The 14,922-nt window shown below is 43.2% G+C and overlaps 1 protein-coding gene across 1 annotated transcript in view; it reads right to left on the reverse strand.

The window, feature by feature from the left end:
* Positions 1–224: 224 nt before the first annotated feature.
* LOC146809316 (uncharacterized) overlaps positions 225–14,922 on the reverse strand; it is a 112,984-nt gene continuing 98,286 nt past the window's right edge. The window contains exons 3-4 of the mRNA XM_085614855.1: positions 7,808–7,948; positions 225–750 (exon numbers count right to left, since the gene is read on the reverse strand). Of these exons, the coding sequence (XP_085470981.1) occupies positions 667–750; positions 7,808–7,948 (225 nt within the window). The 3' untranslated portion in view covers positions 225–666. The remainder of the gene's footprint in view (positions 751–7,807; positions 7,949–14,922) is intronic.

The following is a 14,922-nucleotide window of genomic DNA, read 5'->3' on the forward strand; positions in this document are numbered from 1 at the left end:
GACCTAATGATCAGTCTTGAGTCATGATTTTAAACAATAGGAATACATTTGGAAACTCAATAAATGACAAAGAAATAATCACCCGACACTGCAATTCAAACAATAGGTTATTTATCTAAATTAGTTCAAATGAAAGTCAATCAATTGCAAGATCATTATTCTCATAGTTACCTATTCTAGCTAAATGACATATTTGGGTCAGGACAGGTCTCTCAGTAAGGTCTCCCGAGTCGCCGTCCTCTCATTCAGCGTCGATCCTCTCGAACATAGGTTCGGGAAGAAGTGGGCTTAATCGCTAAAGACCCTCTCTAGTCTAGTAATATTTATAGGGAAACTAACAAATTAAAAGTTACAAACAAGCTCCAAACGTCCGTTGAGCCGTTGGGCAGAGCGAGCAGGAAAGGATGTTGACTTGCAACATTTAGAAAAACCTCCGCTCTCAAAAATCACAAAAATAAAAAACACGGAAGAAGGAAGCTCAAACTAAAAAATGCAACATTCATGAATGCTCTTCCTCGGAATCATAGTGAAGCCACCGCAAGTTTATCAAAGTTCATTGTGGCCTTATTCTCTTCCAAGGGAAACTGGCATCAAGCCCGGAGCTGCTGTCCTCACGGAAACTTTTAATACAGACAGAGGCCAAAGTCAGGTGGTTTTCAACCATATTCAGCGAGGCCTCTCTTCATAATTCAGCAACTCAAACGCAGGCTGTAAATATCGGCCATCTTTGTCTAGGCCAAAACGGACCATCTTAATTTAAAGAAACACAAACAACGTTACTTCATCGTAATGATTATACAGTGTTAATTCCCACTAATACCCTTATGTTATGTAATTATCTAGCCAACTGCAACATAAAGAAGCATTAAAAGCGTATTATTTCAAAACATTCGCGCTGAGACAGATAACAAATAGCACATTTAACCATGCACATCTAATTAGTTTGCTCCCCAACTTAGTTCACGTATTAATAAAGCAACACAAATGCATCCCCACGTGTAATTCTTTCATTAGTAAGGTTGATTAATCATAAACTTCAACAAATTTAAAATCTAGTAAATTAATTATTAGTAATTTTAATTATGACATATAAAAATATAAGCTGATGTTCGGATTTTGACAGAAAACCCTGCTCCAGCAATCCCCCCTTTGGTGATATATTATCACCACAAAAACCAACCCAAAAAAAAAAAATGTAGTCCCCATTTCTTAGGAGAAATTGAAATGTCTTTTTCAAAACACTACACACCAGATTCTCTTTCGTCATCCCTCTTCGATTCCAAATACACACTCTCCCTAAATTCTTCTAATTCTATTTCTTGTGGGTCTCTCTTTGACCTCTTTTGTTTCTTTTCAATATTTTCTCTCATTATCTTCTTTTTCCCTCCCCTGTTTTTACAACACAAACACAAAAATTTAAGTAATAGTAAAGCAACAATTACACATGTCAAAGGAAACAATATCTTACCAAATATGGTACTACCTATTTTAGCTATAAATTCCTTAACAGCAACTATCTTATTAGCTAACTTAGTCCAGATACTTTCAGCTTCCAGTGGTACTAATTCTTCATGCAAATCAGTAATATTTTTGATATAGACCTTTAGATCTTTGCTTTCGTCAGGAATGTAAGTGCAACAATGTTGAACTTTCAGCATTCCACAGACTCCACCCTCTTTGGCCAATAGAATATCAAGGGCAAGTCGATTTTGCATAGACATGGCACGTAAGGCAACCATCTCCGTATTTACCAAAAGAAACCCTCCAGCGGTGCTTGTCGATAAGCGATCCACCACTGTTGACAGTTTCCGAATTCCATATGCATTTAACGAAATTCCCACTGCTGGTATCAAAGCTCCAAAAATATCTCCTACAATTTCTGACCAAGTTTCTCTTTTAAAGCGAGATAGTAGATTAATCTCTTCTGCATCTTCTATTCTATCTATATGGAAAATCTTTGGAAAGACCAGGCCAACATAACATGTGCCATACCAATGGTCAGGCAACCTGTAATAAGCCCTGTTCCCACAAATATAATACACTCCCGGGAAAACCGGATCTTCTCCTCCTTTAAATCCCCATCCCGTTGCAATAAAATATGTATCATGGCACTCACTAGCCCCAACAAAATATGTATCATATTGGGATTTCCTTCTGGTAATGCATAGTTTACCCTTTTGTGGTGCATCTAAAGCCAAAGTTGGACTGGCCCCATTCCTCAACTCTTTTCCCATCTCAATGGCCCACATTGTCTCACTCATTTTGTATCCTCCTGCCTTTTCATGCATGCTCACTCTCCTTTTCTCTACCATGGCCAGGAAAGCCTTTTCTTCTTCCTTCAAACTACAAGTTAAATTGTTTTTAAAAATGTAATCTATTGTTAATTCTTCTGTTTCAATAAAAATCTCACCTAAAACATTAGCTTCTTTAGCAGGATTTAATTTCTTATTCATAGGTAATTGCCCAAAAATGTTATTTTTATTAGACATCTCATAATCTATTTTCCCTAGTAAATAAAAAATACTAATCAACACACTACATGAAATCCCATACGTAGCTGGAAGATGGTGATAAGTAACTCCCTCCGAAACGGATGCAGGCAATTGCATACAGACGTAGCAATCCCTTACTTCCATTGTCTTCACGTATTCGTACAACAACTTTGAAAAAACATTGCTAGAAAAATCATTAATCGACCTATCTTTGTGTATATATGTATTACTAATTCTAGTTGGCACTACTCTTTGTGAACTACTCCCTACATTAGTCATATTCTCAGTGTGTATTCCTAAAGTGTCTATTGTAACCCTAAAGGTAACTAATAAAGCAAGTACACTCCATAATAGTATTAATAATCCTGTACAACAGCAGCACATTCTACACCATCTTTTCAAGAAGGTACATCTACTTTGATTATTTTCTGTGTTAGCCATCTTATTATTTTGACCGTGTCTTTTGACTTAGCCTCTACTACTCCACTACCAGACACTGGAACACTAGATTTTACAGTCTGTTAGTTTTCAGAACTCTTCTTCACTCTCCTCCAAGTGACTCTTTTAGTTCACTCAATTTGGGTTTTCATCACTTTTCACTTCTTCTTCAGCAACATCAAATTGTATCAAATCTTCAATATCCTGAGCATCTGACTCTTCTCCAATGTCAGTCAAGATAACTTTAAGGATTCCAACGTTTTTCTCCTCCTCAACCACTCTCCGTAAGGACCCCTCTGGACTTTCTTGACTCTCTGCCTCTTCTTCTCCTTCTTCAGGCAGTGCCACATACGTCCATTCTGGTGACCTATACTTCTGGTTGGGCTTTCTGATTCTCTTGATCTCCTCTGGTTCTTTCGATTTCTTTTGTTCTTCTTCTTTCGCTTGATTTTGACTCGACACTTCGTTCACCTGTTCAGCTTTTGATGAATTCACTCGTGTCAGTCGATACCTCAGCCTCTTTATCTTGTTAGGCCAAAGGTCTCCTCTCACATTTCTTTTCTGCTTCGCTTCTTTATTGTTTCTCTCTCCAATCCAAGTTCTCTTTCTCAGAACTCGACCCTCTGGTTTCTCATTCTCACTCTCATCAGATTCTGTCTCATTTGCATCAACGAATTTCTCTTTTTCCACAGACTTTTCCTCCACCGATTGAGATTTCCCTACTACTGTCCCTCCTCGGGTCTCCGACACGCAATCTTCTTGCTGTCTACTTGTCCCTTCACCTAGCTTATCAGGAATTTTCCCTACACCTCCTCGGGGGTCTTCCGCAATCTGTCCCTCTCTATCTTGTTCTAACCCTACTTCATCAGAAGTAATCTCAGGTGGATCTCTCTCATCCTCTTCATTTGACTCAGGAATAGTCTCTGTGGAACTGCTCTTTTCTTTTCTTTTTTCCCTTTTATTTTCTCCACTGCTCGTTGAAACTTCAGGCACCTTTCCAGAATCTGATCTTTCTTCTGAGGTTCGCAATGTTCCTCTTGAAGCTCTTGAAACTTCTTCTGGTAAGAAAAAAGAATCACCTGACTCTCTTTCTGACTCTCCTTCCCCCCTTTCAGGATTCTTTTTTCTTCTCACTGTTTCAGTGTCTTCATCGTCACTGGAATCTGACTCTTCAAAATACTCTTTCCCAGTCCCATCTTTTGGATTTGGAACTCTCAGAGTATGACTTGCATGAACCCAGTTCTTCACTCCAGCACACTTCACAGCAGTCGTAGTAGTCAAAATGACTTGTCTTGGCCTTCCCCACCTTGGAACCAAGCAATTTCTTCTTCTGTGCACTTTTATTCTCACCCAGTCCCCTGGACTCAGATCATGGGCTTGCTTCTTTTCAAGTGTGGTGGCGTCTTCTCCAACCTGGTGAAACACAGAATGAACTGCGTCAGCCAGGCCTTTACAGTAATCCAAAATCATGTCATCAGTTATAGTCATCAGCTTGTTGACGGGCACGAATGCATGTCTCATTGCACGTCCCATCAAAATTTCATGTGGACTCGACCCCGTAGTTCTGTCTGGAGTAGATCTAATAGTCATTAACACTAGAGGCAAGACATCAGGCCATTTCATTCCAGTGGCTAAACACATCTTACCAATCCTGTTTTTGATTGTGCCGTTCATCTGCTCAACAACACCAGAAGCCTCTGGCCTGTATGCACAATGTAGCTTCTGCTGTATGCTCAATGCTTCTCAAATCAAACCCATGAGCTCATTGTAGAACTGTCCCCCTCTGTCTGACTCAATTGTCACTGGGACCCCGTACCTAGAAATCAGCTCTCTTAACAGCAACTTTGCCACTGTTATTCCATCATTTCTCCTAGTCGGATAGGCTTCCACCCATCTTGAAAACAAACAGACCACCACTAAAACATACCTCAACCTATTGACTTGAGGCATTTCAATTAAATCAATTTGCATTCTGGTAAAAGGACCTCCTTCTCTGCCTATTGTTCCTAGGCTCACCACTGTTTTCTTTCCAGTATTGAATCGCTGACAAATCAAACATCTCTGACAGATGCTCTCTGCAATCAGCCTGAACTTTGCATTGTACCAGGTTTGTTTAAAGGACCTAATCATAGCGTCCCTCCCCAGATGTCCCTGGCCATGATACATTCTTGCCATTGTTGACAGCATGGAATTAGGCATAACTGGTCTTCCATCTCTATAGATCCAAACATGATCTTTCTCTCTTGGAGCACAACCTGCTTTGATCCAATCCCTCATCTCCTCATCTCCTGCTTCATCCTGCAACTGTTTCACCTCATCCCATGTTTCCAGGACGTTAGTAAACATCACTGAGCAAAAAGACATTTCCCTTTCTCTTCCCCGGTTAATTGAATTATCATTCTTTGCACAATACTGTGCTATGTCATTTGCAAAACGATTACCAAGGGTAACAAAATCGTCTCCTTGTCCATGAGCAGCACATTTTACAACTGCTGGTTCTTTAGGCAGCTGTATCGCCTCAAGCAACTTTCCAATCACTTCAGCATTCTTTATAGGAGTTACACTCGAGGTCAGGAAACCTCTTTGTAGCCAAAGTTGGCCAAAGTCGTGAACAACTCCAAATCCGTATTGACTATCAGTCATTACAGTCACTCTCAAATTTTTCCCAATCTTGCAAGCTTTCGTCAATGCCACCAATTCAGCCACTTGACAGACCTTACTCCTTTCAAAGACGAAGCTTCCATAACTTCTGAAACTTTGCACACCGCATATGCTGCACTTAGCACACCATCATCAGTCCTCAGACATGATCCATCCACAAACAACACATGATCACTCTCAGGCAATGGCAGATCTCTTATGTCTGGTCTCGGTTTTGTACAGTAATCAAGCACATCCAAACAATCATGATCAACATCATCTCCCACACTCACATTTTCTGCATCTGGCAACAGTGTCACTGGATTCACATTCACACATCTCTCAAGTGTCACATTTGATGCTCCTAGAATTATTTTCTCATATTTAGTCAGCCGACTATGTGACATATATTGAGTTCTGCTTCTGGTCAAAAGAATTGCCACATCATGAGGTACGAATACCCTTACAGGATATCCCATTATTATACCCTCACTCTGTTCCAAACTTCTGCATGTAGCAGCTACTGCTTTCAGGCAACCTGGCAAACCCACAGCTACTGGGTCAAGTGTTGATGAGAAGTACGCAATTGGTCTTCTCAGTTGTCCATGTTTCTGGATTAACACTGATAGTGCACATCCATTTCTCTCACTACAGTATAATTCAAACTCCTTCTCATAGTCTGGCATTCCCAAAGCAGGAGCTTCACACATTCTGCTTTTTAATTCTACAAATGCTGCCATTTGTTCCGCATTCAATTCTAATGGGTCTCTCGCCTCACTTTTAGTCAATTTAATCAATGGTTTTGCTATCAGGGAGAAATTACTTATCCACTGACGACAATAACCCACCATTCCCAGAAACATTCTTACTTCTCTCTGGGTCATTGGGGCTCTCATTCCTCTGATAATCTTGATCCTGTCATTGGTCACTTTTCTCAAACCCTTTTCAATATTGTGTCTAAGATAATGCACTTCTTTCTTGCAAAATTGCAATTTGGCTGGAGATACCTTTAACCCTCCATCAGCCAGATGATTCAGTAAAGCTATGGTATCTACTTCACAAGCTTCACGTGTCTTTGATGCCACAAGTAAGTCATCAATATACTGTACTAGTACTGAGCTCTCAGGCATGATCAAACTCTCCAAAGACTTTTTCAACAACTGATTGAATATTGAAGGACTCTCTGTATACCCCTGTGGGATACGGCACCATGCCAAAATACGCTGTCCAAACCGAAATGCAAAAATCGGCTGGCTATCATGATGCAATGGAATTGAAAAGAAAGCATGACACAAATCAATCACCGTGTACCATTCAGCATCATGAGAAATCTGATACAAAATCACTGATGGATTTGGCACAATAGGACAACATGCTACCACAATTTTGTTAATCTTTCTCAAATCTTGTACGATCCTGAACTTACCATTTGGTTTCTTCAGCCCCATTATTGGTGAATTACATGGGCTACTTAGTAACTCTCTCAAAACACCTTGTTGAATCATCTTGTCAATTATAGGAGTTATTCCCTCAATTATTTCTGGTGTCAATCTGTACTGTGGGATATTAGGATAAGTGATTCCCTCTTTCACTGCAATCTTCACTGGATCTACATTATTCATTAATACCACATCTTCTCCAGTAAAATCCCAAACTGCTGTTTTTACTGTGTGTCTCAACTCTTGAGGCAAATCATCTGGATTAAATACAGCATATGTCCCAACAATCTCACTTTCTCTATTATCTAGAGTCATCCGGTACAAGACATCCTCATCTGGTGTCTCAAAAGCTATTCCATCCGGAGTACAAAAAATTGTGCAATTCATTTTACATAACAAGTCCCTACCTAACAAGTTCACTGGACTAGTGTCACAGACCACAAATCTGTGCATATCTGAAAATTTCCCTATTCTTACCCTTACTGGTTCAGTAAGACGAGTTTTAATCTGTGTATTAGCTACACCAACCACTTGGATTGCTTCATCCGAGAGAGGAAGATTTCTTATATCTGCTGACCTGACAGTTGATCTCGTCGCTCCTGTGTCTACTAAGAAAGTAACACTCTCCCCATTTATTTTCCCATCCACAAATTGTCCTGCCTGGTCTATTTCTAGAGTTGCACCAAGTATGCACTCTTCCTCCTCTCTTCGGCACCGTCAGTAGTCCCCTTCAGACTCACTCCCCTCATTCTTTAACCAGTATTGCTGTACTGGGTTAGTACGTCTCGGTTTGTTTACCTGCTCATCATTGTAGAATCCTGAGTCTTGGTTATATTTCTGGGACCCTCTATTCTGCGGCAAAGGCGGCTTTGGCTCTTGACTCTGCTGTCTGACAACCTTCTGCTGTTGCTGCTGATGATTACACCCCTCGTTCTGCACCTGTTGATTCAAAGATTTATTCTCATTACTCACTAATGGTGGATTCGTACACTCGGATCTCCAGTGCCCCAATTGTCCACAGTTGTGACATGAGAACTTCTTTTTGGCCTCTTCTAGATTCCCCTTTCCTTTTCCTGTACTATGCCTGGGCCTATTTCCTGGATTATTTGCTTGTTCCACCAGCTGTGCTTCTTGTCTTTCTGCAACCTTGACCTGTGCCCACATTGCTTTCTCTTTCAGCTTTCTTTGTTTTGCCTCAATCTCATCACTAAAGTACTTCGCATGTCTCAAGATTTCATCAATCTTCTTACTCTGCCAGTCAACTGTATGCTCACGTATCATTTCACTGATCTCAGGTCTCAAGCCATATACAAATCTGTATACAAAATGACTCAAATCCTTATCACCCAGATGTTCATCTCCACTGAACTGTTTAAATGCCAGTATTAACCTTTCATAAAAGGCATGAACTGATTCTTTTGCCTCCTGATGTGTTCGATCTATTTTAACCCAATCTGTCTCTTTAGGGGGTACCTTATTCTTCAGGAAAACTATGACCTGATCATATTTTCTCATTACCTCCGGGTCTGGAGCTCCTGTTCTTTGATCCCTTGAGTATTCTTTAGTAGGCCAATCTATAACTATTTTACACTCTGCCCACAAATCTGCTGGAACAATTATATCGAACAGACTATTCAGGTCAATCCACAGCACTTTTGACAATTTCACAAACCTATCTACCTGCCTATACCACTCGACGGGCTTTTCTCTCAGTCGAGGGAAATCATTCGTAAATGACAAAATATCCTGTCTAGTCCATGGAACATGTACATATCCTCCTCCAGGAATCTCTCTCAGAGGATAGGCATCCACTGTTTTTTCCTTTTCTCTCATGGGAAATGCTGAATAAGTCCTGTCCACTGAATCTTCCCTTTTCTTGTACCACCTATCCTTCCATTTTTCCACATCACCCCATTTTCGCAATAAGGAAATCATTTCCTTAATCTGCCCTGTTCTGCCAACACCATTTAGATTCTCAATGTCTTTGTCGGAAAAGTCCACCCTGTAAGGTTTCTGCAAAGCTTTCGCCTTATCCATATCAACTCCCAGTTCACTCGCTATTCCTTTTAACCTGTCATGTGTACTCTTAGCCCTCCAGGTGATACTCTTGCACATGAATAACAACTCTCCATCATGATGATTTTTCAACATCTCTGTAGGAATTGTCCCGGCTATAAGTTCCTCCAGTTCTATACGCAACCTGGCTACATCAATTGCCTGTGAATCTTTATTTTTCTTTTGGAGAACTTTCAACCAATCATTCAAATCCTCAGCCGTTATTTCTGTAGACCTTTTCACTGTACTCGCTTGTTCTGTAACCCTCTGTGGTTCCAAAATCGATCCTCCCAAACAACCAGTATTCAATCCTGAATTAGGCCGTACATTTGACTCTCCACCACATGTGTCATGTCTCAGCTGTCTTAAATGATTTTCTTCCATCCTCATTCCAGATTCTCCCGAATAATTAATCAAACCATTTCCTACGAAAGGAACCGTCAAACCATTTTCACCCATTTTTTGTTTTTCGAAAATAGGCACTACCGGACCTATGGTTACAGGCACTGTCACAGCTTCTAGATTCTTTGTTCGCTCTCTAATTTTCTCAGTCAACTCAGATGTCAGTCTTGCTAATTCTCTTGTTTTCTCACTCCCGATTGCACTCTCTCTTTCTCGCTCTCTCTCTCTCTCCCTTTCCGTGAAAGAGCTACCACTTTTCAGATCAGGGGTTGCAACCTCTGTTTTAATGATCTTCAAAGTATCTCTTATTGGAGTAGCAACTGGTGTTCTCATTTCTGGTTCCGGTCTATATGGAGGTGGTCTCTTATAGAGCATGTCATCCAAAACCTCATCCTCATAATCATTAGCCCCATACCTTCTCAATTCTGCATCAGGTACCTTTTCTACACCTTTCCTCTCTTCCGTCTCTTCAACAGCTCTCATAGGATATAATCCCTCTGACATACTAGCATCTCTCCATCTTCTCATTCGATCATGATGAGTTTCACGATCATATTTCCTCCCAAAAATATACCTATAGTTGCCTCCACACCTCTGCTTTTCTCGCTCATGCACTTCATCTTCCCATTCCACCAATGCCTCAAACTGTGTCGGCCTTGGTCTAGGCTCTAGACACATCATCTTCTCCCGTAAATTTCTCAACACGGACAAATTAAATGAACCATGTTCCGGGAATGCTAAAACACCATCTTCTCTAGTGTACTTAGCCCAATTGTCTAACTAAATACAGGTATGATACCCATATTTCGCAACCATGAAGGATGCAGGGGTTCTTGTCGGAGGTAATAACTCACCCTCTCTAGTTATTACATTCTTATCCTTGTCGAACCACTTTTTAATTTTACTGAACAAGGATTTCTTCTTTTTCTCTTCTGTTTGGTAATACATTTTCGCGTTTACCACAACCCTCTAGTCCCTTCCGCAACTGTACGATCTTTTGTCCAATAACAGCGCGACTCACACTAACGCACCAATCCTGGAGCGTCTACGTCACTCTGTACTCCTTCCAATCCCTGCGCGGCTCACACCAACGCATGAATCACAGCGCAAGCACTGTTCTAACCCACTGCTCAATCACAGCGCGGTCTTTCTGACATCAGTAGTCGCTGGCTGCAGCTTCTACTCCTGTCTCCTATCACTCGTCTACCCCTCCTTTACAAAGTCTTCTCAGTAGACTTCGTTTCAGATTCTACAAAATCTATTAGTTACAGCATATAAACATCTCCATTGTCTGCTTCGCTAACCACAGAATAGTAAAGAAATGTCTTTCTCACAAAAAAATTCCCGCTTCTTTCTAGAACAGCGCTTACCTCTGCTCCCCTACGGAATTATTACTTTCGTTGACACAGTAGCACATCCCTCTACTCTGCCTTTCTAACATGCATCCATCAACTGTTTTCTCTTGGAACGCTCCTAAGAGTTTCACAATCAACTGAATGCTCATACATTCATGCACTTTCACACCAGAAAATGTAGTACATCCACACAGAATCCTGCCTTTCCCGAGAACAGCGAACAGTCTGTCCTGCTACAGAATTATAACATACGTTAACCAAGCAGTGCTTACCTCTGCCCAGTCCTTCAAACGAGCTCAGAGAAAACCTATTACCTTTCCAGTGATAAGCGATAACGGCAATCCCAAAAAGGATCCCTGGTACCTAAAACCAGAACTTCACAGATAACCTTCGCAACCATACGCACCCCTTTTATACTGGAAATATATCTCTAGTAGTAACACACGACGATGTCACTGATTCCGAACTCAGACAATGCGACGCGCAACTTCAATTGTCACACGTTTTTCCTGCATACGTACAGGTAATTCCAACAATTCCGTCTTTCCCGAGAGCAGCACACACTTCCCTCTGCCCTACTACGAAATTGTCACCAGCTTCCTACGTTCCAGAAGCCGTACAGACTACATATAACTCAATACGACGACTTCAACATTTAGTGTTAATACATATATCAACATTAATCAATAAACCAATGAATCCAAAAGCCTATGTACAAGCAATCTATCAGATCAAGACCATAATCAAACCATCATACTGCTACCAGGAAACTGCTGCAGATCGGAGCTTATAATTCTCCCTACTTCCATGGACAGAGTAATTCCACAGTCATGCGCACATACACTCATCACACACTAGGGCCCATCACACCGACATTCATTCTAATACTCTATCCACACTGAATATACGAGAGAAATCCTAAACAATCTGCATCTATACTGAGGTCAATGTGACCTAATGATCAGTCTTGAGTCATGATTTTAAACAATAGGAATACATTTGGAAACTCAATAAATGACAAAGAAATAATCACCCTGCAATTCAAACAATAGGTTATTTATCTAAATTAGTTCAAATGAAAGTCAATCAATTGCAAGATCATTATTCTCATAGTTACCTATTCTAGCTAAATGACATATTTGGGTCAGGACAGGTCTCTCAGTAAGGTCTCCCGAGTCGCCGTCCTCTCATTCAGCGTCGATCCTCTCGAGCATAGGTTCGGGAAGAAGTGGGCTTAATCGCTACAGACCCTCTCTAGTCTAGTAATATTTATAGGGAAACTAACAAATTAAAAGTTACAAACAAGCTCCAAACGTCCGTTGAGCCGTTGGGCAGAGCGAGCAGGAAAGGATGTTGACTTGCAACATTTAGAAAAACCTCCGCTCTCAAAAATCACAAAAATAAAAAACACGGAAGAAGGAAGCTCAAACTAAAAAATGCAACATTCATGAATGCTCTTCCTCGGAATCATAGTGAAGCCACCGCAAGTTTATCAAAGTTCATTGTGGCCTTATTCTCTTCAAAGGGCAACTGGCATCAAGCCCGGAGCTGCTGTCCTCACGGAAACTTTTAATACAGACAGAGGCCAAAGTCAGGTGGTTTTCAACCATATTCAGCGAGGCCTCTCTTCATAATTCAGCAACTCGAACGCAGGCTGTAAATATCGGCCATCTTTGTCTAGGCCAAAACGGACCATCTTAATTTAAAGAAACACAAACAACGTTACTTCATCGTAATGATTATACAGTGTTAATTCCCACTAATACCCTTATGTGTATGTAATTATCTAGCCAACTGCAACATAAAGAAGCATTAAAAGCGTATTATTTCAAAACATTCGCGCTTAGACAGATAACAAATAGCACATTTAACCATGCACATCTAATTAGTTTGCTCCCCAACTTAGTTCACGTATTAATAAAGCAACACAAATGCATCCCCACGTGTAATTCTTTCATTAGTAAGGTTGATTAATCAGAAACTTCAACAAATTTAAAATCTAGTAAATTAATTATTAGTAATTTTAATTATGACATAAAAATATAAGCTGATGTTCGGATTTTGACAGAAAACCCTGCTCCAGCACGCACTCTGAGTGCATGTGGTGAGATAGGCCTCCCTCCCATAGGAATGCATGGGGAATGTATGTGTCCTTGGTAGTTCCTGATGCGTGGGGTGTGCAGGGTCGTGTCTGGTATGTACAGATTCATGTGATGAAATGCTGCGCGATGATGTGTGCGGCGTGCATGTAGCTAGTATGGAAGTGCCAGTTCTGGATGCTGGCATAAATGTGTAGAGACTGCCTGTCGCATGATTGGCTGACTGAGGTCATGTGACGGGCTAGGGAATCCCCAGTCAGGAGGAGTCGCCCAGTGGTGAATAGGGAGATCAGCAGCTAGATGGGTGGGAGGAGTACACCTAGGACCTGAATAGGGCTGGGCTTTCCCCACACAATGCTGGCTCCGCCCCCTGTGGTGCGACTGATGACCCTGGCCTGCTCTCTGAATTGGGAGAGGGGCTGAGCAAAACAAAGTGCTCAGGAACCAGTTGCAACTGGTTCGCCCCCTCCCTGCACCTTGAAACAAAGGGGAAAGGTGTATAAAAATGGGGCTGTGTCCCCACTGATGTTGTTCTCTTCCAGGATCCTATCTGAGGGGGGCTGCTGCTGCTGGAGGCCAGGAGGAACCACCACTGAGGACTGCCTTCCTGCCTGGAGGGCCCCGTGAGCAGGCCCCTGGCCCAGCCTTGCCCCCCTGCCTACCTTCCTAAAACTTTGCTGGACCTTGTATTTATCCCTAAGCGCCTGGGAGCGTTTTTCTTTGCCTTATAGCGCTAGGAGCGCTTTATTTGGACCCCAGCGCTTAGAGAGCGCTTCTGCGACGCCTCTGCAGCACCGAACTGCTCCTCCTAAAAGAGGGAATCCCCGGCGTAGGGATTCCCCCTCTGGTTACCGAGATCTACAGCGGGTGCCCACCCCGCATTTTGGCGCTCGCTCGCGGGTGCCTACCCCGCTTATTTAATTATTTCTATATCGAGTGCCCACCTCGATTGATTGCCTTTGAAAAGAGCGGGTGCCGACCCGGCATTTGACTGCAAATCACCGCTGCAGCCCGGAGCCGGGACCTCCAGGAAGTCAGGCAGACCGAGGCCGGGCCTCCGGGACAACCAGGACCGGAAGTAGGAGGGCGGGAGCCTACCCCGCCTCCCACCGAGGACTCGCGCTGGATTGTAAGCCCTGGAGCAGGCAGGAGCCTACCCTGCGCCCCGGGGCCCTGAGGAGAAGTACTGCACCCCCACCCAGGCGGGAGCCCACCCCGCACTGGGACGTGCCGCCTTCGTGCACGGAGCCCGTAGGCTCCGCATCCAAGCCCATGAGGAAGGTGACCGGAGGAGTCCTGCCCACATACGGTGAGAGGGGCTCCGGGGTTCCTTGTGGTGAAGTGCCCGGGAGAAGGACTGAGCAGAGACCACGCGGGAGTCCCAGGTAAGCGGGACTCCGTGTGGCTGTAGTCTCTGCCCTGTCCCCCACAGCGGCGCCGCAGTAGCGGACCGCTCTGATGGGGGCAGCACTGACGAGAGCGCTAGTGGCGCTCCAACGGAGAGGGGCACCTGCATTCATTCCAGAGCGGCCCGGCTTGGCAGTGGGCCGCTCCAACGAGGCCACCCTCCCTCTGACAAAGGGAGCAGCAACTCTGGGGCATTCTTGTTCTCAGAGCCCACGAGGCTCCAAAAAGGCGCATTCTGTAGCAGCCTAGAAGGCTCCCAGGGGGCATTTCTTCTGGCGATTTTGAGTCCCCCGAGCGGGACTCCAACAACGGCATTATTGTTTTAGAGCCCAGAGAGGCTCCAAGTGCGACAGATTGGTTTTAAAGGCACAGTGGTGCCCACGCTCCCTTTCCCAGCTGCCCAGCACTTAGTGGGCAGCTGCCACATGTAGGTTGTGCCTTGAGCGCCCTGGTTTGCGCAGCCTGCGCAGGCGCGTCCTGACTCTGCTGGACACAGGGCGTCCTAGCCCCGACAAGGCCAGTTGGCCTAGGGACTGCCACAGGTGGTGGCTAATGTGAGTTTTGCGCTATTGTCCCTAACCTGCACCTCTGAATG

Source organism: Triturus cristatus, chromosome 7 (genome assembly GCF_964204655.1).
Source record: "Triturus cristatus chromosome 7, aTriCri1.1, whole genome shotgun sequence".
Classification (NCBI taxonomy): domain Eukaryota; kingdom Metazoa; phylum Chordata; class Amphibia; order Caudata; family Salamandridae; genus Triturus; species Triturus cristatus.